Source organism: Camelus ferus, chromosome 5, assembly GCF_009834535.1.
Source record: "Camelus ferus isolate YT-003-E chromosome 5, BCGSAC_Cfer_1.0, whole genome shotgun sequence".
Classification (NCBI taxonomy): Eukaryota; Metazoa; Chordata; class Mammalia; order Artiodactyla; family Camelidae; genus Camelus; species Camelus ferus.
Genome location: NC_045700.1, coordinates 96,357,582 through 96,378,995, shown reverse-complemented (window position 1 = coordinate 96,378,995; position 21,414 = coordinate 96,357,582). Strand labels below are relative to the sequence as shown.

At 53.8% G+C, this 21,414-nt stretch overlaps 1 protein-coding gene, 1 long non-coding RNA gene and 1 pseudogene across 4 annotated transcripts in view; 2 read left to right on the top strand and 1 right to left on the bottom strand.

The window, feature by feature from the left end:
* Window positions 1-1,497: 1,497 nt before the first annotated feature.
* Window positions 1,498-11,131, bottom strand: LOC116663834. The gene is made up of 2 exons (XR_004320206.1): window positions 9,638-11,131; window positions 1,498-1,809 (listed from the first exon to the last, which is right to left on the bottom strand). It is a non-coding gene; the product is annotated as an uncharacterized LOC116663834 (long non-coding RNA).
* LOC116663833 lies at window positions 4,034-5,419 on the top strand (annotated as a pseudogene).
* A 108-nt stretch (window positions 11,132-11,239) lies between the features above and the next one.
* The window catches only part of NDUFA10 (NADH:ubiquinone oxidoreductase subunit A10), a 32,156-nt gene continuing 21,981 nt past the window's right edge, over window positions 11,240-21,414 (top strand). For 2 of the 3 annotated variants that reach the window (XR_004320205.1, XM_032480685.1), the window contains exons 1-5: window positions 11,240-11,396; window positions 15,386-15,554; window positions 16,317-16,532; window positions 18,820-18,906; window positions 20,352-20,473. Coding sequence is in view for 2 of the 3 variants with exons in the window: in XM_032480685.1 (XP_032336576.1) it covers window positions 11,316-11,396; window positions 15,386-15,554; window positions 16,317-16,532; window positions 18,820-18,906; window positions 20,352-20,473 (675 nt within the window). In the remaining variant the exon portion in view is untranslated. The remainder of the gene's footprint in view (window positions 11,397-15,385; window positions 15,555-16,316; window positions 16,533-18,819; window positions 18,907-20,351; window positions 20,474-21,414) is intronic. The other variant, XM_032480686.1, reaches the window with a different exon arrangement.

The following is a 21,414-nucleotide window of genomic DNA, read 5'->3' as shown; positions in this document are numbered from 1 at the left end:
GTTCCGCCGGTGATGGGGCGGCAGTGACCCGAGCTCAGCAAGGTGCTCTCAGGGCCGGGTGGTTCCTCGGGCAGGGTTCTGTCCTTCACAAGGGGACAGGCGTGAGGAGCAGCAGGGGGTCTGTGCTAAGAGCAGCAGGCGGATGGGGCTGGGAGAGGGATTTGCACTCAGTTCCCTGCTGCGTGGAGGATGGAGCAGATGGAGTGGGGAACAGCAGGCGAGGACCGCCGGAGTGAGGAGCCTGAGCCTGAGCCTGAGCGAGGGGCGGCTGGGCAGAAGCCCGAGGGGACGGACACCGGGGAGCTGATTCCGGAGACGCGGAGGACGTGGAAGGCACAGGACCCAGCCGCTGTTTAGCAAGGGGGTGGGAAGGGCGGAGCCGGGCTCCTGGCCCGGGCAGCGGGGGGGACAGTGGTGCCCTGGCCTGAGGTGAACACCGGGAGGGCGTGGGCTCCGCGGCCAGCGGGGAGGACTCTTGTCATTGGCTGGACACGTGACCTGCAGAGAGCCGAGGAGGGGACGGGGCATCTCAGGTGGAGACTCGGGGTGGGTGCCTTTGCCGAGTGAGGACAGTGAGAGCGGAAGGCTGGGGCCACAGCACCTAGTGTGGCGGAAAGGCACGTGGACAAAGGACTGAAACACCAGTGACGGGCTGGTCACGGGCGTCTGCGGGACCTCAGGTCCAGGCGCGTGGGGCAGAGCCGGGGGCGGGGCTGAGGGTCAGGAGCCAGGGGCGTGGCCGCGGGGCGGCGACCAGGGGCGGGGCTGAGGGAGGGCGTCTCTCTAAGGATGAGACGGAGGAGGGCTTGACGGGGAGACTGCTCTTCGCTTGCAAGACGCAGTCTCAGAGACGGATGACGGCTCAGCGGAGCCAACAGCAAAGGGGAGGAGACACAGGGGGAGAAAAGCGGGGCTGCGGGGCCGGAGGGGCGCGGGAGGCTGGGCCTGAGGAGGAGGCGCATCACCGCGGGACCCCGCACCCACAGCTGGAACCAGGTGACACAGGAGTTGGCAGGTGCCAGGCCAACTGAGGGGCGGCCTGGGGAGCCGGAGCGGTTCTCACCGCGTCCAAAGGGCCCGCCTCTCGGGGTGCGCGGGGACGCCCCCCTGTGTTGCCCCAGATCTTGCATTTTTTCAAGAGAAACCGGAAATCTGTGCTTCTGTGTGGAATGTTCTGATTTTCCAAAACGATGGTCAAAGTGAGGCTATGAAGAGTTTTCTGGGGTGAGGAAGGAGACTGCGCAGCGGTAGAGCGCATGCTCAGGGCGCACAAGGTCCCGGGTTCAACTCCCCAGTGCCTCCGTTAAAAAAAAAAAAGAATTTTCTGAAATGAAATGTAGGATGAGACGGGGGCGTAAAACGGAGCGGGGCCGGGAGGGGCCCTCAGGGGCGCTCAGGCTCGTTCAGTTCTCACTCTTCTCCCCCTGCGGGGCCCGCGCGCACGGGCGCTTTGGCCGTCGCAGCCTTGTCTTCTGATGTGACACACGAAGAAGAGGCTTTTTTTTTCTTAACGAATGTTTCACCAACGACTGTGCATCACTGATTAAGCGATCCACCCTTTCCTCCCTAATTGTATCAGGGGAGCTCTGACTTAGGGCTCCCTATACTGCTTCCACACTGCGCCGTTGATTAAACGGCAGCCCTCGTCATTCCTAATACTTAATTTGTTGAACTATTGGTTTCACGTTTATCACAGTTTCCTGTCTCCAAAACGGCACATTCCTCTTCATTAATCTGCTTTCTTTTTTCTGAGCTTTCTTCACTCTTCCCATCTGTTCATACTTGCAGACGATTTTAGGAATTATTGCACTGTTTTAAGAAAAATCAAGTTTGGTGAGATTCAACCATAATCGAGCTAAATTTTAAAATCTATTTGGAGATACTGACAGCTTTGCTGTATCTTTTTTTCATCAAGGAACATTCTAATTATTAACTGCAGGAATACAGGCAGACTACAGAGTTCACGTCCATCTGAAATCCCACAGTCAGTTATAATAATTCCAGATTTTCTAGATGAGAAGCCATGCTATCTGGAAATAATGACAATTTTGTCTGTTTCTTTATCCATCCTTGCAGTAGGTAGTCGAGGGCAGTGTTGTTACACAGCAGCGGTTTCGAGAGGGGACCCGTCTTCCTCCTGACCTCAGTGGCTGGGAGTGACTCTGGTATTAACTGTGGAGCTGTTACCGGCTGTTGACTGAGTCAGAGATTTATATATTAAAATGAGTCACTTATTTGGGATGAAAAATGTACAAAAAATTGGAATCGTTTTAAACCAAAGCCTTTTCCACAGCGGCTAGGCTCTCATGCGATCATTTTAGCAGCTCCACTGGCCTGACCACCCCCTGGACCCCCGAGATAAACCAGGCTTGCACGTGGCACATGCCCTTCCTGTGCTGCGGGTGCTGCCCGCTGCTTTTACCTGAGCTTTCTAACTACAGTGAAAAAAAAAAAATAGATCGTTGGCATATAGCTCCCTTCTGCGCAAAGGAATTTGCCGCTTTGTGAAATGAACTGGGGAGACATTTCCATGCTCTGTGACAGTTTACAAAACGTGATGGAAATGGAAGACTCATGCCAGTGAAGTGTCTGGGGGCCACCGGCTTTCTCTGGAGCAACTCCGACCACCCCTGTACTCCCATCACGGTCACGTGGAGCTTCTTGTCTTCCTGTGTCAGTTTTCTCAGAAAGTTGTCACTCTGAGGCTCTAACGTGCCTACCTCCAGTCGCGGTCTAAGCTCCTGCCGTGGTCTTCCTCATCTGCATGATGAAGCCGTAAGTGAACACTGCCTACACCTCTGCCTTTTCTTCACAGTAATTCTGTTTATTTTGTGACTTTTGTTCTTGTCACCTGTTAGGGTAGTGACAGAGGGCAACCACAGACTCTGCCCACCCTAAGAACTCCGAATTCCCAGCCACACCCAGATGGGTTCATGTTTTCTCTTGGTGACATCCCACGGGAAGAGCCGCAGCCTCGGCGTTTGAAGACCCGTGTGACCTTGGGTAAGTCCGTGACTCCTTCACTGCGAGCCTCAGATTTTCATCTGGAAATGGAGCTGTGAGCCTTGTTTTCCCGGGGCCACAGTGAGGACTACAGGGAGTGATTTATGTGAGTACACGTGACACGGAATAAAGGTGACGTGGTCCTTTCTGACTCTAAGGTCCCACCCGCAGGATGGAGAGTGTGCCGGGGCAGCACAGTTCTGGAAACACTGCACGCAGGAGCCCTGCTTTCATGTCCCCCTCACAGTCTCCTTCACACCTGCCCCGTGCGGGGCACCTGGCCCCTCCCTCAGCTACAGGCCCCTTGAGGACATTCTAGACACCCTCCTCTGCTGCCTTAGCCACCCCCTGCCTTCTCTTTTCTCTCCTCCAGAACTGTGTTGACGGCCCCATTGCTGATAGCCCCTCCGGATCTTTTTGCTGTTATGGGGTTTAATTTTTCACTCCTTTAGATTATTTTAAGGGGGACTTGAGATGTCACAGAGGGAGACATGTGACCACCTCCTCTCTCAGCCTGGAGGCTCCTGCAGCCCCACCTCCGGCCCCGTGCAGAGCCTGGGTCTGGGGTCTGGCTAACCTGGGTCCCGTCCCCCAACCATCCCGTGAGCCCGACTGGTGTCCCTTCTTCTTATAAAGTCCTCTCTGGAACCAGGTGATTAAAATGATGATTATCTACGGACCAGACGGCCCTGGTTGTGCAGAGCTGTGCTCGTCCATCATTGCTCTTAGAGTCCCTGGAAAATTCCAGGTTCTAAAAGCAACTGGGCAGTTTCAGGACCACTGTGGGAGAGCTGGGGGAGGCAGTGGGCACTCTTAAGAGTCACGGGCCCCAGGAGACCTAACCTCCACATTCAGACGGTAAAGGCTTCACTTGGAGACACTTTCTGCCCCAACCCCTGCTGCTGGTGGAGCCAGGGCCCCATCCTGAGCCACAACGCCCCCAGGTTAAGCTCCGCTTCCTCTCCCCAGCCGCCCTCGCCCCCGCCTGGCACGAACTTGTCCTGCAGCCCTGGGCTCCTGGCACAGAAGGATGAGGGGCGAGAATGTGAGCAGGGTCAGCGCCTTCAGTCCTGGTGGGCTTCCCCAAGGCCCCGCAGCTGCAGCACCTGCTCTTCCTGCTCACCTACCTCTTTGTGCTGCTGGAGAACCTGGCCGTCATCCTCACCGTCTGGGCCAGCCCCTCCCTCCGCCAGCCCATGTACTACTTCCTGGGCACCATGTCCTCCCTGGAGATCTGGTACGTGTGTGACATCATCCCCAAGATGCTGGACGGCTTCCTCCTGCAGCGCAGACACATCTCCTTCGTCAGGTGCATGACTCAGCTCTACTTCTTCAGCTCCCTGGTGTGCACCGAGTGTGTGCTCCTGGCCTGCATGGCCTACGACCGCTATGTGGCCATCTGCCACCCCCTGCGCTACCGAGTCATCGTGACCACGGGGCTGTGCGTCCAGCTGGTGGCCTTCTCCTTCGTCAGTGGCTTCTCCGTCTCCAGTGATCAAGGTCTGCTTCATCTCCAGCACCACGTTCTGTGGCTCCAACGTCCTGAACCACTTCTTCTGTGACATCTCCCCCATCCTCAAACTGGCCTGCAGACTTCTCGATGGCGGAGCTGGTTGACTTCATCCTGGCCTTCATCATCCTGGTGTCCCCGCTCAGTCACCGTGTTCTCCTACGGACACATCACCCTGGCCGTCCTGCGTGTGCCCTCGACTACCGGCCGGTGGAGAGCCTTCTCCACCTGTGCCTCCCACCTCACCAGTGGTCACCATCTTCTACACGGCCATGATCTTCATGTATGTCCGGCCCCAGGCCATTGACTCCCGCACCTCCAACAAGCTCATCTCTGCTGTGAACACTGTCCTCACCCCTATTTTGAACCCCCTGATCTACTGTCTGAGGAACAAAGAATTTAAGGACGCCTTTCGAAAGGGCTTAGGTCGACTTTAACAGGAGCACAATTAAACGTCCTAAAACCCAATTTGTGGTGATAATAAAATAACATTAATATGGAACTTTGTGTTTTTCAAAGTAAATTTTTCAATGACATTTAGCAAACCTCCAGAAGTGTGTGCAAATCATAAGCCTTCACCTGGATCTGTTTTCACAAAAGGACTACACTCCTGTCACCAGCACCCAGATCAAGAGTCAAAGGCCCCCCTCACACCCCTGACCCCAAAATGTGCACTGTCCTGACTTCTAACACCAGATACTAGTTTTGATGGTTCTGAGGGTTTCGTGAATGAAGTCACGAAGGACGCTTTCATGTCCGGCTTGCTTCATCCGCTGTGATGTCTGAGTGGATCCTTGATGTCTCTGCATGTAGTGAGAATCCACGCATAGAACGTGTAACAGTCCAACCCACAAATACATCATGATGCCTTCACGTGTTCCTGCTGGGGTAGTGGTGTGCACACTGCCCGTCACAGACAGCACTGCAGTGAACATTCTGGTTCACGTCTTCTCATCGACATCGTACAGATTTGTGTGCTCTGTGCGAGGCTGGGCCTAGGTACACGCAGGCGACACCTACGGCGGCTGCAACAAGAGGTTCCTGTATGTTCGGGCTCAGGAGAGACAAGAAGACCATCTTCCCCAGCAGGGCACCAACTCCCACCCCCACCAGTAGCTCTGTGTCCTTTTCGACTGGGCACTCAAAGCATTTTTCTTCTCACCGTTCTCCTGGGTTTGCAGAAGTTCTCACCGTAGCTTTAACTCCCTTAATGTCACGTCCTTTGCCTGTTTACATCGAGCTGCTTTCCTTTCTAGCGGGCAGGAGTTCTCATTCTGGGGACATGCCCTCTGTTCTTGTTTACTGCGTAAGTGTCCTGATTTCTGGACTTGCCTTTCATTCTCTTAACAGTGTCTTTTGATGAAGAGACGGTCTTTATTCTGATGTCTGATGTGTCTGTTTTCCCACAGTACAGTTTTAATTTTCCATTTAGGCACCGTTTGCCTATTCCAAGGTCATGAAGGTAGCCTCCTGTTTAATCCCAGACGCTTTATTGTTTTACCCTTTACTGTTTTAGTTTTTATTGCTTTACAGTCCAACCAGAACTGATTTTTATTTATGGTATGAGATATGGGTCAACATTCATTCTTTTCTGATGGGTGTGAAATTAACCAGCACCCACCATTTACTGAAAAGACCAGAGTGTCCCCTCTGCAATGTCACCCTTTTCATAAACCAAATTTGTCTGTCTGTCTGTCTGTCTACCATCGCTCTGCCTATGTTCATCCTTTTTGGACTCCTTATTTTGTTCCATCGCCCATTTGTCTATTCCTCCACTAATACGTGTAATTACTGCAGCTTTTTCATATACTTTGATATGTGGCAGTGAATCCTCCGTGCTTACTCTTTTTCTTCACGTTTGACTTGGTTATTCTTGGCCCCTCCCCAGTGGGGGATTGGGGGCCTATACATTTTAGAATCAGCTTGTCAATTTCAACTGGAGAAATTTCGGGGGGATTTTTACTGGGACTGCATGAAATCTATAGATCAATTTGAAGATAACTGTCATCTTTTTACAACTTTGAGACTTTTAATCGAAAATGAGGCATCTCCTCAATTCAGCTACAAGTCCTTCAATTTCTCAGCGCTGCTTTGTAGTCCTCAGTGTATGGCCTTTCACGTCGTTCTGGAGATTTGAGTTTTGGGTTTTTTTAAAAAGATTCTAACGCAAATGGCATCCTCTCTTTTTCAGTTTTTACTGTTAAAAGTTGAAGTTTTAACTTTTTATCTCTCTTTCTGTTACTGGTACATAGAACACAATTATAGATTCACAGGAAGTCTCAAAGAAATACAGAGGGAGGTCCTGTGCACCCTTCACCATCCTCCCCGACGGCACTGTCCTGCAAGGCTGCAGCACAACGTCAGCCTCGGACACCGACTCCAACGCAACCCACAGATCTTTCTCAGATTCTGCAGTTACACACGCATTCGCCTGTGTGCGTGTGCACATGTGCGTGTGTAACTGCATGCAATTTACCACCTGGGTAGCGTCATGGACCACCACCCGCAAGATACGCGTCTCCATCACTCACACCCCGCTTCCTAGCCGCCGGCGACCACCAGTCTGCTCTCCGTCTCTTTAGTTTGGTTATTCCAGGGGTGTCGCATGAGCAGTTTTACACTGTAGGCCATCTCTTGAGCTTGGCTTTCTTCACTCAGCGTAACCGTCTCGAGGTCCGTCTGGGCTGCCGCACATACCCGCGTCTGCTCGGTCGTGCTGCGAGCAGCGCTCCGCGGTGGCGCTGCACCACTCTGTTCAGCTCTTTGCCTCCGAGGAGCAAGTCGGCGGTCCCGTTTTCGGCTGCTAGGAACGAAGATGCTGTGCTCACTCACTCCAGTTTCTCTGCAAACCTGCATCCTCACTTCTCTGAGGCTAACGTTTCACGCTGTAACTGCTCGGTTGTGTTACAGCTCATTTCAGCTTTAGTTCTGTCAGTTTGGAAACTGCCAAGCTCTTTAGCAGAGTGGCCGTGCCGTTCCACAGCCGCGTTCGCTGTGAAGGCGTGATCTGGGTTCCACGGTATCACTACTTTTTGAATTTGCTCTTTCTCATAGGTGTGCAGTGGCATCTCACTGCGGATTTTATTTGCATTTCTCAGTGGTAATGATGCTGAACACCTCTTCACGCACTCACTGGCCGTCAGCGTATCCTCGTCTATGGAACGTCTCTTCAGGTCTTCTGCCCATTTTCTAATTGGATTATTTGTTTCTCACTCTTCAGTTCTGAGATTTCTTTGTGTGACCTAGATACAAGGGTTTTGTCACATATGTGGTTTGTGTCCACCCCACCTGCCCCCAAGGTTTGCCTTTTCATCCTCTTAGGGTTTCTCACAGAGCAAAACTTTTTAAAAAAACGTTGATGAGGTCCAGTTTACCAAGTTCTCCTTCTGTGTATTTTGCTCTTGATGCCAAGCTCAAGAACGCTCCTCCTGTCCGAGGTCCTGCAGGTTTTCCTCTACGGCTTTCATTCTAAAAGCTCTATTGCTGTACATTTACAGTTAAGCCCATGACCCATCCTGAGTTAATTTGGGCATGGGGGTGAAGGTCATGTGGAGGTTTGTTTTCTGGCCCGTGGACGCCCAGCTGCTGCAACACCACTTGTTCAAATGGCTCTCATTCCTTTGCTGAACTGTATCTGCATCTTTGTGAAGTATCAGTTGAGAACATGTGTGTTGGCTTGTTTCTGGACCCTGTGATCTATGTCTGTCCATCTGCCAAAATCACATGGTTGTGATTAACGTAGCTGTACCCTTAGCTCTGGAAGAATGATGACTCCTCCCACGTTAGTCTTCTTTGCCCAAATGACTGTGGCTATTCTGGGGCCTGTACATCGCCATAACGTTTTATTATAAGCGTATCTTTGTCTACAAAAAGTCTCGTTGAGATTTTGATAAGAATAGCATTAAACCTATATATCAATTTGGGGAGAACTGGCGTCGTTGCTGTGTTGAGTCTTCCCGTCCATGAACAGTCTCCCCAATTACTGAGGTTTTCTTTGACTGCTTTCACCAGTGTTTTGTAGTTTTCAGCATACAGACCCTGTACATGTTTTGTTAGATTTATACCTGTCTTGCTAGGTTTATACCTAAATACTACATTTTTTGGAGCAATTATAAATGGTATTGCATTTGTTTGTTGTTAGTATACAGAAAGGCACTGTGTTTTTGTGTGTTGACTTTGTAACCTGCAATCTTGCTGAATTTACTTACTACCTCTAGGAATGTTTTATAGATTTCCTTGGGATTTCTACATAAACAATCATGTTATCTACAAATACAGAAAGTCTTACTTCTTCCTTTCCAATCCATCTGCCTTTAACATCCTTTTTGCCACTGCCTAATCGCATTGGTTAGAACGTCCAGCGCTCTGCCGAACCGGAGCGGGGAGGGAAGGCACCCTGGCCTGTCCCTGTCTTAGGAGGGTTAGGACGCCACCAGTCTTTCACCGTTAGGTACGATGTTAGCTGTGGGTTTAAAAGTATCTCCTATTGACCTGGAAACATCAACTTTTTCTTATAAACTAATGTTGGGTTTTCTCTCATTTGGTTTCACTGCAGTAGTTAAGTGATTAACCAAACAGAAGCTGGAAAGGATTACAACTGGAAGACAGATCCATAAACACAGCTCAACTGGAAGTGACCTTCCTGAGTGCACTGTTTCTGGGCAGGGAAGGCCAGTGCCTGGTTGCGGCTGGAGGCCCGGATCCCATAGTAGACAGTTATGTGAATGGTCTTATAACTAGGGACCCTGAAACACAGCCTTGATTTCTGTGCACCAGGAGCTCAGCTTATTCTAGATTCAAGAGCACTTCTGTTTATAAAGTTTTGGTTTTCAAAAAGTAGTTGGGGAACATTATCTATGACAAAGCAAGCCTCTCTGCAATACTGACGACAAATGTGTTAAGAGCGCCGAGGAGGCCCGGCCCCAGGGATGCTGTCTCCTGCCCCATCTCAGAATCCATCTGTGGAGGCGGGAACCAGGAAGGAGAGGAGGCCAGGCCTGGAAAGACCCTTGACAGAGAGGCATTCCCAAACAGAGTGGTGGATAAGGGGCCGAGAAGATGGACCACGATTCCGAATGGCAGAGTTGTTCAAGAAACCTTAGGCGAGTGATCTCTGATACTTACGGTTATTTTGTTTCCTGCTGGGATCTCTCTCCCTTCTTCAGCATGCCATCAGTAAAAGGAGCTGAACGCAGAACTTCACCTTGGGAAGTGAGGTGAGGGCTGTCTTTGCCTGGGGTGAAGCTGGGGGAGACCACCGCGGGCCCGGAGGCAGGATGCGAACGGCATGGGTAACGGAGCAAGATGAGGGGACCCGACAGGGAGGCGCCCCCTTCCTCTACGTGTCGCCCCTCCGCGCTCAGACGCGCTGGAAAGCACGCTGGCTTCCCTGGGGTGTCGGAACGTGGAGCCAGGCCTTGGGCGGTAAGAGGCGGCCCCACGGGGCCAGGGGACCTGGGGCCCCTGCTCACACCTGCTCGCTGGACGTGCGCTCGCCCGCCGTGCTCGTGGTGAGCCCGTGACTGTCGGGAGCTTTGCCTGGGGCAGGGACACGGTGGTGGCGGGTCTGGATGCGGCCCCTGCTCTCAGGAAATGCAGGGTGTAGAGCTGTGTTTCTCTCAATGTGGATTATTTACATCAGAATTAACAGGAAGCTCGTCAAGCAGATTTCAGAGCCCACCCCAGATCTTCTAAGTCGGGCCCTCGGGTGCTGGGGACCAGGAATCTGTATTTCGGACCAGCAGGGATCCTCTTATTAGAGAAACGCCCACTGAAGGGACCTTCGTTTTCACAACTCTGAGCATTTTGAAAAGTGAAAACCAAACGGAAGTTAAATGAAAGAAAACTCAGGGTGTTAAAACCTGTAAGCCCAAGGGGGAGCATGAAGATTCTAAGTCCTTTTCAACCGGCACGTGCAGGAAAGAAACCTCACACTAGAGTCACTTGTACCAACCTGAGAGGGCTGAGGCCCCCAGTCCTCGGAGAGGCTGACTTTAACGGCGGAAGGAGGATGGCTTTTGTCTGCACGTGACTCACGGCGTCAAGACCAGCAGAGAGACCTCTTGTACCCGCAGCCGCGACGCGGGCGGGGAGACGGAGCTGGAGGGGGGCAGGACGCGCGGCCTCGGCCAGGCCGGCCCTGCTGGGCCCGGACGGACGGAGCACCGAGGGGCGGCAAGGCCAGTCCACGGTCCGTCCTCCCGCGCTCATCCTGTGTCCGCTCTCACACTTCCCCTCCTTCCCCCCACCCTCCCCGCCGCAGCGCCAGGCCACCTTCCCGGCCTCGGACGGTCAGCGAGCTACAGGGACACGCCAGAGGGTGACTCTGCGGTCCACACCTGCGGGTCTCGGGAACCGGGAGGGTGGGGGCGTCCCAGACCTGGGATGCGGCGCCGCGGGACCTGCAGGGTCGGCGGCAGCCTCACCCCCCGCCCCTCCCGCCCCCGCCCCCGCCCCCGCCCGACCTCAAAGCCCGGCGGCCCTTCCCGCAGGGCGCGGGCGGCGCACCGGCCCTCCGCGGAACCGCCCGGAGCCTTCGTAGCGCCTTTGCCGCGGCCCCCAGCCCAGCCCGGCCGGCGGGTACCGCGGAGCCCGGTTGAGGAGAAAGAGAAAGCCCACGGGGCGCCGGTCAGCCATCGAGGGCGCTCTCTGCGCCTGCGCCGGCGGCGGCCGCCCGGACGTTCCCGACAGGCGCGGCGCGGGCAGCCCGGCCGTGACGTCACGGCGGCGCGCCGGCAGCGGGAGAGGACCCCGTCGCGACCGCGTCCCCTCGGGTCCTTGAGCCGGTGCAGACGGCGGAGCCATGGCCTTGAGGCTGCTGAGACTGGCCCCGGCGTCCGCGTCCGCGACCTCGCGCGCCCTCGCGGGAGTCGCCCAGCGCGCGGTGAGGCGGCGGCGGGCGGGGGCCGCGGGTGGGGACCTGGCCTGTCTTGGCGCCGCCCCTTCCTCTCCTCCCCGGGCCTCCGGGCGGCGGCTCCCAGGGCCATTCTCGGGGGGACCCCACGGCCCCCTGGAGGGTTTGGTTCTGGGTCACGCGGGCAGACCTCGGAGGGGCCACACGCTTCTCCAGGCCATTTTCTCTGAGCTCCAGGCAGAACGCTGGGGCATGGAGGTGAATGGGCCGCCTGGCAGCCCTGCTGTAGGAGGCCGGTCTGCAGGTGCCATTACCCGGTGCAGTGGTGCGACAGACGTGTGAGCTGTGGGTGCACCCAGAGGAGCCTGGGGCGGGCGGGCGCGTTCACTCACTCAGTAATTCATGCGGCGGCTCTGTCGAACGCCAGCTAAGGGGTGATATGACGTTGAGCAGAAATGACAGAAGACTTTCAGGTTAGATCGGGAAGGTTAGAACTTCCTGTGGTAGAGAACAGTGGAATGATACTGCAGCGGCCACACGAGAAGCAAATGAACTGTGCCTGAAAACCTGAGCAGAACTTTATTTTATGACTGGCTGTATCATAGCTTCTTTGTTTTCTAGTGGCTGGAGCAACATCGGTGTCAAATTGTAAAGGGACTTGACCTTTGTGCTAAGGATTTTGATTAGAAAAGGATTTTGAACAGAACAGTCAATAGTCTTATTAAAAAGTCATATAAATATTTTTAGAAGATGACTCAGGCTGCAACAGAGAAGGAAAGAAACAGGGAGAGAAAGCTGCTTGTCTTTATAATACCCAGTGCCCTTCGCTCTGTTAGTGGAAGTGAGAGCCCCAGACTAGGGGAGGTGATACTCTGCTGCAGTGCACAAAGGAGGGAACCCGCCTGTAACTGTTTCCGTCTGGGCGCTGCTCTCTACAGGGGACATAGATGAACTTCGGTAGTTCCAGACAAAAACGAGTAAGATGAAAAGGGAATCAGCTTGTTACTTGAGAGGTAATTGAAGGAACTGGAAATGTGTCATAAAGATCACTTACTCCGTGTGATTCCAGAGAGTAGAAAAATGGGACTGAGGGTGGGAAATTAAAGAGAAGAGCACTTTCTGAAGACTTTGAAGTCCGGAAATGGTTGATTGCTTTATTCAGACATCACTGTGCACCTGCTTTGTGCCACATCTCTGATATATTCAAGTTGGGGACACAGATGGGAACAGTTTGCATGTGGCTCAGAGGTAACCTAGAGGAGAGAGTGATTAATTTCTGGGGTGCACGGTGCCAACATGATTAACACCCCTCACTTATCTGCTACTCTTTCCCAATCCAGGCCACTGGGCACCAGCTACACGGGACTTGCTGACCTTGTGGTGTTCTTGCCTCGGGGCATTGGCACCTACCGTTCCATCTGCCCAAGAAACCCTCTTCCAGATGTCCACGTGGCCACTGCTTTCCAGTCTTTGTTTGGTGTCACTCTTTCTGCAAGGGTTCCATGACCACTCGTTTTAACATACATCCTACCCCAAAACCACGCTCTCACCACAGCACTTACTTAGTGTGCTGTACAATTGCTTTTTTGTGCGTCATCCTGTGGAGTCTTGGCTCCCGGCTGCATCCCCATTGTCTAGAAAAAGGGCTCTGCACAGTATGGGCGTCTAGTGAAGACTTGCCGAGTGAGTGGTTAACTGAGTGAGTGACATGGAGCTGCTGCTCAGTAATCAGGTATTCAGGAGGTGTTGGGATTTGAGATTTTTGGAATATATAGAGAGTGTCCTGCCATTTACTAGCCCGTTCTCCTGTCAGTGGGCCTTTGGGTGGCATTATTTCTATGAGCACTTTGTTTTTTTTTAAAGTCACCTCGATTTTATCTATTTATTTATTTATCTATGAGCACTTTGATATATTCCTCTTGTTCTTTTGTGGCTTGACATCTCAATTCTTTTTATTGCTGAATAATGTTCCATTATTTAATGTATCACAGTTTATCCATTTAACTATTGAAAGACATCGTGGTTGCTTCCAGTTTTTTGGCAGTCATGAAGAAGACTGCTGTCATCATGTGTTTGCAGATTTCTTTGTGGGAATTGCTGGTAAGACTGTGTTTAGTTTTATAAGAAACTGCCAAACCACCTTCCAAAGTGGCTGTACCATTTTGTGTTCCCACAGCCATGAGTGAGCACTCTCGTTGCTCTGTGTTCTCCCAGTGTTTGGTGTTGGCAATTACTTGGATTTTTATCTCTTCTAGTAAGTGTGCAGTAGCATCTTTCTGTTTTAATTTGAAGTTACCTGATAACATGATTTAAGTGTAGTTTAATGTGCTTATTTGCCACTCAGATGTCTTTTGTGATGTCTGTTCACATCTTTTGCCCATTTTTTATTTGTTATTTTCTTTGCATTCTCTTTGTGACCTGTTTTTATCCCTCCCCTTCAGTAATCAAGACTGTGAATCAAGCAAATCAGAACTGAAAAAAATCTTGATATTATTTTATATTCTTTTTTATTCCATAGTACAGTATTTTATTACTTTAGTGAGTACTTAGTATTCCATAATATGGGTATACCTTAATTTTTTAGTACTCCGTTTTTGGAAACTAAGGGTTTCTATTTACATTTTTGATGCTATAAACTACACTTCATTGAGCATCTTTGCAGGTGGATCTTCGCACAGATCTGTGCACATTTCCTTAGGATAGACTCCTGATAGCTCTGGGCCTGCACCTAGGTTTACATTACCAGTAGCAGTTTACGTGGACTTTGTCCAACCCCAACGCTGCATGTCATCATTAAAAAAAAAATTAAGTGTTCATCAGTTTGATGCATGAAGGGGTGTTTTCTCCTTGTTAGTAATCTTCTGCTTGTTTGCTTTCTGTAGCAAGGTTGAACGTTCTTCTGTGGTTCTTGGCTATTTTTAACACGGTTTACCCTTGAGCAGCGCAGGGGCTAGGAGTGCCGACTGACTCTCCACGCAGTCGAAACTTGACATGTAAGTCACAGTCAGCTCTCCACGTCCGCGGTTCCCTGTGTCCACAGTTCTGAATCAAGGATTCCACCAACCGCAGATAGTGTAGCACCACCGTATTTACTGCTGAAAAAACCCCCGTGTCAGTGGACCTGTGTGGTTCAAACCATGTTGCTCAAGAGTCAGCTCTGCCCCAAGTCAGCCATGGCCTCTGTCCGCTCTTACTGACCTGCAGTCTGTAAACGAGCTGATCGGATCCCAGTTGTTTGCCTTTGGCTGTGTCCCTTTTCCTTTTTTGTGCGGGTGGAGGGTGTTAGTTTCAGTGTGGAGACTGGATGGGCGAAGACAGGAGATGCAGCAGGCGTTTGCGTTGTAGACGAGAGATGTGAGGATGTGCGCAGAGTCCGTGCGGTGGTGGCAGGGAGGGGACATTGGCCAGAGAGATGTAGGAGTGAGGGTTAGTAGGGTTTGTGAGTGATTATGGATTTGGAGGACGGAGAGGATATCAGAGACGACTCGACTCTTGTCTTTGCTCCATTTTGCTTGGTGGGTGGGGAGTTTGTGAGGGACAGCAGGTTGAGGGTATGGAAATGCATAGGTCTGTTAGCTGTCAGGTGCTTTCAGGACATCTAGGACGTTAGAGCTGTTTAAAGGCATGAGGTAAGCAGCTCCAGAGCTCAGGACAGAAGCCTGGACTGGAGAGGTGTTCTTTATTCCCTTCCTCCCTGTCTCCCCCAACCCCCTCCTCCCTGCCTTTCCCCCATCCATCCATCCATCCAGTTTTTACTGAACATGGTAAGTATGTTCTGTTCGAGCCACTGTACCAGGCCCTGAGGATTTAGCAGTGATCAAACCAGACAGTCCCATGCCTTTATAAACTTATGTTGGGGGTGGGGCAAGAGTGGTAATAACACAAATAGGTAATGAAGACGTCGATGTTGGCTTTTTTTGTCACCAGGGGTCTCCTTGGCATTTTTACCTAATAGTCGCTAATGCCGACAGTAAACAGAATGCTCACGTTGTGCTGTTGTGTGACGTTGTGTTTTTCAGGGAGGAATTCATACAAGTGTACAGTGCAGGCTGCAGTATGGCCCTTTGGCCTTCATACTTGGTGAAAAAACAACCAAAAAACTGACAGAGAACAGCAAAGTGATAACTGTAGACGGCAATATATGTTCTGGAAAAGGCAAGCTTGCGAAAGAAATAGCAGAGAGACTAGGTAAGAATTTATGCCGTGCAGAATAACAGCTTTTTCTGATACACAGTTACTTACCTGAGTTTGGTTTTACTGTAATATTGAATAGGTAGAACTGGGCCTAAGGTAGGTATTTTATAGTTTGGGGGATACTTACTGGAAGAGCTGTTTTGTTTTGTTTAATGGAGGTACTGGGAATAGAACCCCGGACGTCGTGCCTGCTAAGCACGCGCTCTACCACTGACCTGTACCTTCCCCACTGGAAAAGCTGTTTTCCGTCTTTTGGATTTGGAAAATTTTAAAAATCCATGCTGGTTGTCAATGTGAGTTGGAATTTTGCCTTGATGATCCAAGCAGAGCACTTAAACGCGAGCAGTAACTTGATTTTGCCGCCCTCACTTACAGACGGTGAAGTCCGGAAGCAGCTGCTGCCACACAGCTGGTTACTGCGAGGCCAGGGCTCGCGCTTCCTCGCTCCGGGAGCAGGCGGCGTCCGTCGCCCAACCTCCAGTATCTGACAGGCCGGGGCCCAGCCGCGTGCGGCGGGCGCCCGAGCTGTGGGCGGCTCCGCTCTCAGGCGGAGGGCACAGTGCGGCCCTTTGGCTTCATGCGGCCCGCACACGAGGGTTTGGGACCTGTGTCTTCCGTGTGTCGTGTGTCCCTGTTACACTCCAAGAGCGCAGGCCTTCGCCGACCGGCCCAGCGATGCTCTTCGGAGGAGCCCCCACTGCTCGCGAGGGGGCGTGAGGCAGCCACGGTGTTTGATCAGGTGGTTTCTCCCCGCAGGCCTCAGGCACTTCCCGGAAGCAGGGATCCACTATGCGGACAGCACTACTGGGGACGGAACAGCCCTGGACCTGCAGTTCAGCGGCAACTGCAGTCTGGAGAAGTTTTATGACGACCCGAGAAGCAACGACGGCAACAGTTACCGCCTGCAGTCCTGGCTGTTCGCCAGCCGCCTCCTGCAGTACGCGGACGCGCTGGAGCACCTGCTGAGCACGGGTGCGCGCCCGCCCCGCCCCCGCCGCTCCCGGCCCAGCCCGGCCCCGCGCCCGCCCCGCGCCCCCGCCCCGGCCGCGGGAGCGCGGATCGTGCGCGCCCCGCTCCAGCCCTGGTCTCGGGTTCAGTCATCTTAGACGGCCGCTGAGCAGAGCTTTCCAGGAGGCTGTTTGATGAGGCAGGTTCTGTATTCCCAGTGGCTCATGCACTCTGAGGTCCACGCTGTTGCTGCCGTAGAATAAGGTCACTTAGTATCACTTTCATTTGGTGAGGTCTGTGGGCTGTCTGGGACTTCGTGCCACTGCTCCAGTCTTGCTGACGAGATGCGTCACAACGATGGGTGCCTGGGAGGCCGTGGGATCACACTCGTGAAGACGGGGCCGTGTGTCATGCAGAGATGTGGACGCAACAAAATAGGGTTGTCTCTGAGGGCCCAGAGATGGGCTCGAATTTACCCTCGATCCACAGGGTAGAAGTTAAACGTTGAGAAGAAGGCAGAGGTGGGGCAGGCGAACTGGCAAGGTCCCCTGGGCCCTTAGGGTAAGAGTGGGTCTCTGGGAGTCTTCCGACCCAGGCAAGAAATGCCCAAGGGCTGTATGTGGGGGCAGCAAGGTCTGAAATCTGGGAGACGGGGTCAGGGTGCAAAGTTAGGAGGGGGAGGGAGGGAGGACAGTTAGGGTGGGAGCTCAGGTTGTTCACAGAGCATGGAAGGAGGTTGGGACCCAGGCGAGGCTGCTTCATCCTGGGGACAGCCTGCAGGGTGAGCTCCGTCCTGACCCCAGAACACGCCAAGGATCGTTCAGATACTGCCAGTGCTTGGCGGAGGCCCCGAGCTCTGTGCTTCCCAGTCTGAGGGCAGAAGCAGACGGCATGTGTGGGTGTGGGGTGGCACTGGGGGTTTGTATGAGCTCTGTGTCTCCTTGGTTGCCACACCGTGTCAGCCAGCAGAATTCTGGGTGAGCTTCTTTACAGACAGCTCAGCTGCCCCCTAGAGGATCTGCTTCATGGGGTCTGAGCGTGAGAGCTGTTCCTGACACGGCTCCCAGGGAACCGACTGAGCTGGTTCAGCACCTCGCCCGCGCTCCCGGGGGTCCCGAGTAGACAGGTGCGCCACCGGACCAGGGTGGTGTCCACCATCCAAGCACGTGCAGCAGGTCTGGGGGCTAGCTTGTTTCCTGCCTCTGATGGTAGCAGTGCTGGTACCCGAACGGAGGCCCTGGCCAGGGTTCGTGTTGCTCTAAAGGAGAAACGCGGTCATTGCTGTTCTCTGCCAGCAGCCGGCTCGCTGAGCAGCTGGGAGTTCATGCTGACCCTCCCTCACTCCAGATCCTCTTGGAAGAATCCGTCAGCCTTCTCTCAGGACTCCCTGTTTCTTAGAATTAAGAGGAAACATCTTAAATGAAAACTTGTTTCCTTTTCTGTTGCGTTAACTTGTTCATTAAATATCAAGTGAGTGCCCCCTGTGTGCCAGGTGCATTCCGGGACCCTGAGCACTGGTGGGAGGTAAAGCCCGGCCCCCTCCTGGGGCTCACCTTTCAGTGGGGGGATTAGAGCAAGTTGGGGTTTGGGCAGGGCTGGGCTGAGCGGGGAGATGGGGGTCCAGGGGCCCCTGGGGACCCATGCTCTGAGTGGCTGTGCTGCTCTGTGTGCTGAATGACCATCGGGAGCGCAGTGAGCGGGGCTGGGATGGGCTCAGAGAAGTAGCCTGGGCAAGACGGCCGGGTCTCCAGGGGATGTTGTCTTCCCTCTGGAGGAGAGAGGACACCATCCGAGGTTTGGGTAGCAGAGTAACAGTCTGGCTGTTTTAAATATGCCTTCTGCTGAGGTGAGAGTGCCTGGGGGGAGGGCGGAGTCAGGTGAGGAGGTCAGTGGATGGGTATGGGTGGGTGGAGGAAGCTGGTGGTTCTCGGATACCTGGGGTGTAGGGGAGAGAGTGGGCGGGCAGGATGACCCTGGGGTCTTGCTGAGCGGTTGGGGTGGGAGCAGGATTGCAGCGGGCATCGCTCAGGTATGGGGCCAACCTGTGGTTTTAAAATAAACACTTTCCTCTGTTAGCTGGATGCTTTTGTCGTAGCTGAAAGAATGAAGTGTTGTATCGCCAAAACTGAAAAAGTATAGTTTTTGGAAAGGATTTCTCATTTAGAAGGGCATGTGTGTTTTGAAAATATTGGTATGGAAATGGAATTACAAATAATGTATTATTTCTATTTCTAAAATGAAAAAACTAGTTCCCATTGCTTCAGTTGTTGTCTGTCTGATTTTCGATTTTTGTTCCCATGGTTTTAAACAGGACAAGGCGTGGTGTTGGAGCGCTCTATCTACAGCGACTTCGTGTTCGTGGAGGCGATGCACAGACAAGGCTTCATCCGGAAGCAGTGTGAGTCCGGGCTGGCGGCCAGCCTTCCTGGCAGGGGTGCCGTTCCTGAAGGCTCTGCAGACTCGCCTTCCCTCTGGGTGATCAGGAGTCTCATTCTCTTCACCCGCCCCGGCGACAGCCAGCATCATCGTCCTTTCCTCCTCTCCAGCACGTGCTGGTGTGCTGCATGGGGACAGAAGCACTGTGTTGGGGGGTGTTGAGAGTGGATGAGAAAGAAAACCTCTGGTTGAAGCAGGCTGGCCACGAGGAGTGAGGGGCACGTCAGGTAGGGCCGGGCTGCCCGCAGCTAGGAGCGCGCCGGGCGGGGCTGTGAAAGGGCCGTGTGCGCCCGCGGCCTGCGGGCATTTTCAGCTGCGTGCTGGGCTGCCTGGAGCTGGCGGGCGGCTCAGATCTGGGGCCCAGAGTAAGAGCTGTCGGTTCTTGAATGGGAGAGAGAAGCGAGGACTTGGAGGTGAGGCTGCTCTTGGTCTGTGTGCCCATCCTGCGTCCGGGTGGCCCTGTGTGCCAGAGCCCGGCTTCTGCCCCCGGCGCTGTGTCCCACAGACACTCGGACAGCCGTTGGGGCCAGTCAGCCAGCGTTGCTGGGGTGCAGGCTGTGTTCCAGGCTCTGCCTGAAGTGAGGACAGGAGGGTGGGCGAGACAAGGCTCCTGGGATTCTGGGGCGGAGATGGGCGAGGGGGGTGCCCGAGGCAGGCAGGGCCGCGCTGGCAGGGCGTGCACTCGGCCGGGCTGCTTGGGCTTCCCTGAGTCCTGGGGAGCCCACCCTAACTGAAGGGTGCTGGGCACAGGAGGCACGTGGCTCAGTTTGCGTTCACTTGTCTGAAGGCTGCATCTGGGGAAGGGAAGTCAAGGAAGAGGAGGCCCGCTGGGAAGACGTTGGGTCGGATGGGGCCCCGGAGTGGGGAGGTCCGCGGTGCGCAGTGGGGTGTTTCTGAGCAGGGTGACCTGAGATACGGGGGTCATGCAGTGGGCAAACCTGGTGGTCAGCTTTGTGGGAGAGTAAAAGTGGGCCTGCCTGGGCTGGTGGGGCTACCGAGTGAGGAGGATCTGGAGGGCCAGGAGGCTGAAAAAGTAAAGGTGTCCCCTTAAATGTGGCCAGGGGACACTTAGCCTCTAGAAAGCTCTTAGGCTGGGGTTTGAATCCCAGTGTTGGACTTTGTGTAAGTTGGCTAATGTCTCTGGCCTGGCACCTAGGTCTGTAGACGTGAGGAGGAGAAGAACTGCTTTTTGGGGGTGCTGTGAGCGCTGGGGGTGCTGTGAGCACCGCAGGTGCTGTGTGCCGGTGCCCACATACCCGGTGAGTGTGGCCAGTGGTCACAGTCGTGAGCATTACGTGGTTTGCAGGTTGCTCTGTGACTCCGAGGGCCGCATATGCCTTTGCCCTTTTATTGGTGTCTGGAGGCTGTCCGGACTGTTGGATGACGGGTGGCGCCTCTCTCGTGCAGGTGTGGACCACTACAACCAGGTGAAGAAGGTCACCATCTCCCAGTACCTGCCCCCGCACGTGGTCATCTACGTTGATGTGCCGGTTCCCGAGGTCCAGAGCCGGATTCAGAAGAAAGGAAATGTAACTCAGCCTCTAACTCCAAGACCCGCCTCCTTTTACGTGTCCTTGTTACTTCTGATGTAGATCAGCCCCTGACAGTGGCGTTTGTAGTCGAGGACCGTGCACTGCCGACTGCCCTCACAGGGATGGGCCGGCCCCTTGGTCCGTGAGGAGCAGGCACTTGTGCGGTGGATGGAGGAGGCCCCGGGTCACTCGCTGCTCTCCACCAGGGCTGCCCTGTCCCCCTGTCACTGGGCCGCTCTGTGCGGTTGGGCGTGCCCCTGACCACCTCCCTCAGCCCCGAACCTTTCTGTTTTCTGACGGGCTTTTCGTGCCCTGTCACCTGCGAGCTGAAAATGGTTTCTACTCTCCTCTCAGTGTGCCACCCCCATCCGTGTAGCTCAGCTGGGCCTCTCTTCCTCTTTCTCCTGCTCAGTGGATCTGGAGCAGTGGAGCGGTCGTCTCCACACATGTTCATTTACTCTTACGTTGGTTGAGGCAGTTAGGTGCCTGGAAGCCCCGCACTTCGAATTCCCCCGGCGCCACAGGCGTGACGCAGGGGCCAGCACGGACGGTCTTCGCCCTGATGACCAGTTCCGTCTGGGAGGATCGCTGCCACTTAGAGTCTTTTCCTGTGTGTTTGCCACTCCCGATCCCATCCTCAGAGCCGGGATTCTTGTAGGTGCTCAGTGAGTGCCCCGATAGCAGGTCCCGGAAGGGCCGCGGAGAAGCCCAGTCATCCTTTGCTGGGACTCCCGGCCACCTCCCCCGTGTGGCAGTGAACACACACGTGACGTGGGCTCCCCTGCTGGTTACCGGCTGTGCGTTGTGTTGCCTGACAGTTTGCTCCTAGGGTGGGTGTAAGACTTGGGGAACAGCCCACCAAGTGGCAGGAGGAGGGAACTGCAGGTCAGAGGTGCTCACCCTCCGGGGAGTAGCTTTGAATACTTTTGCTTATAAAA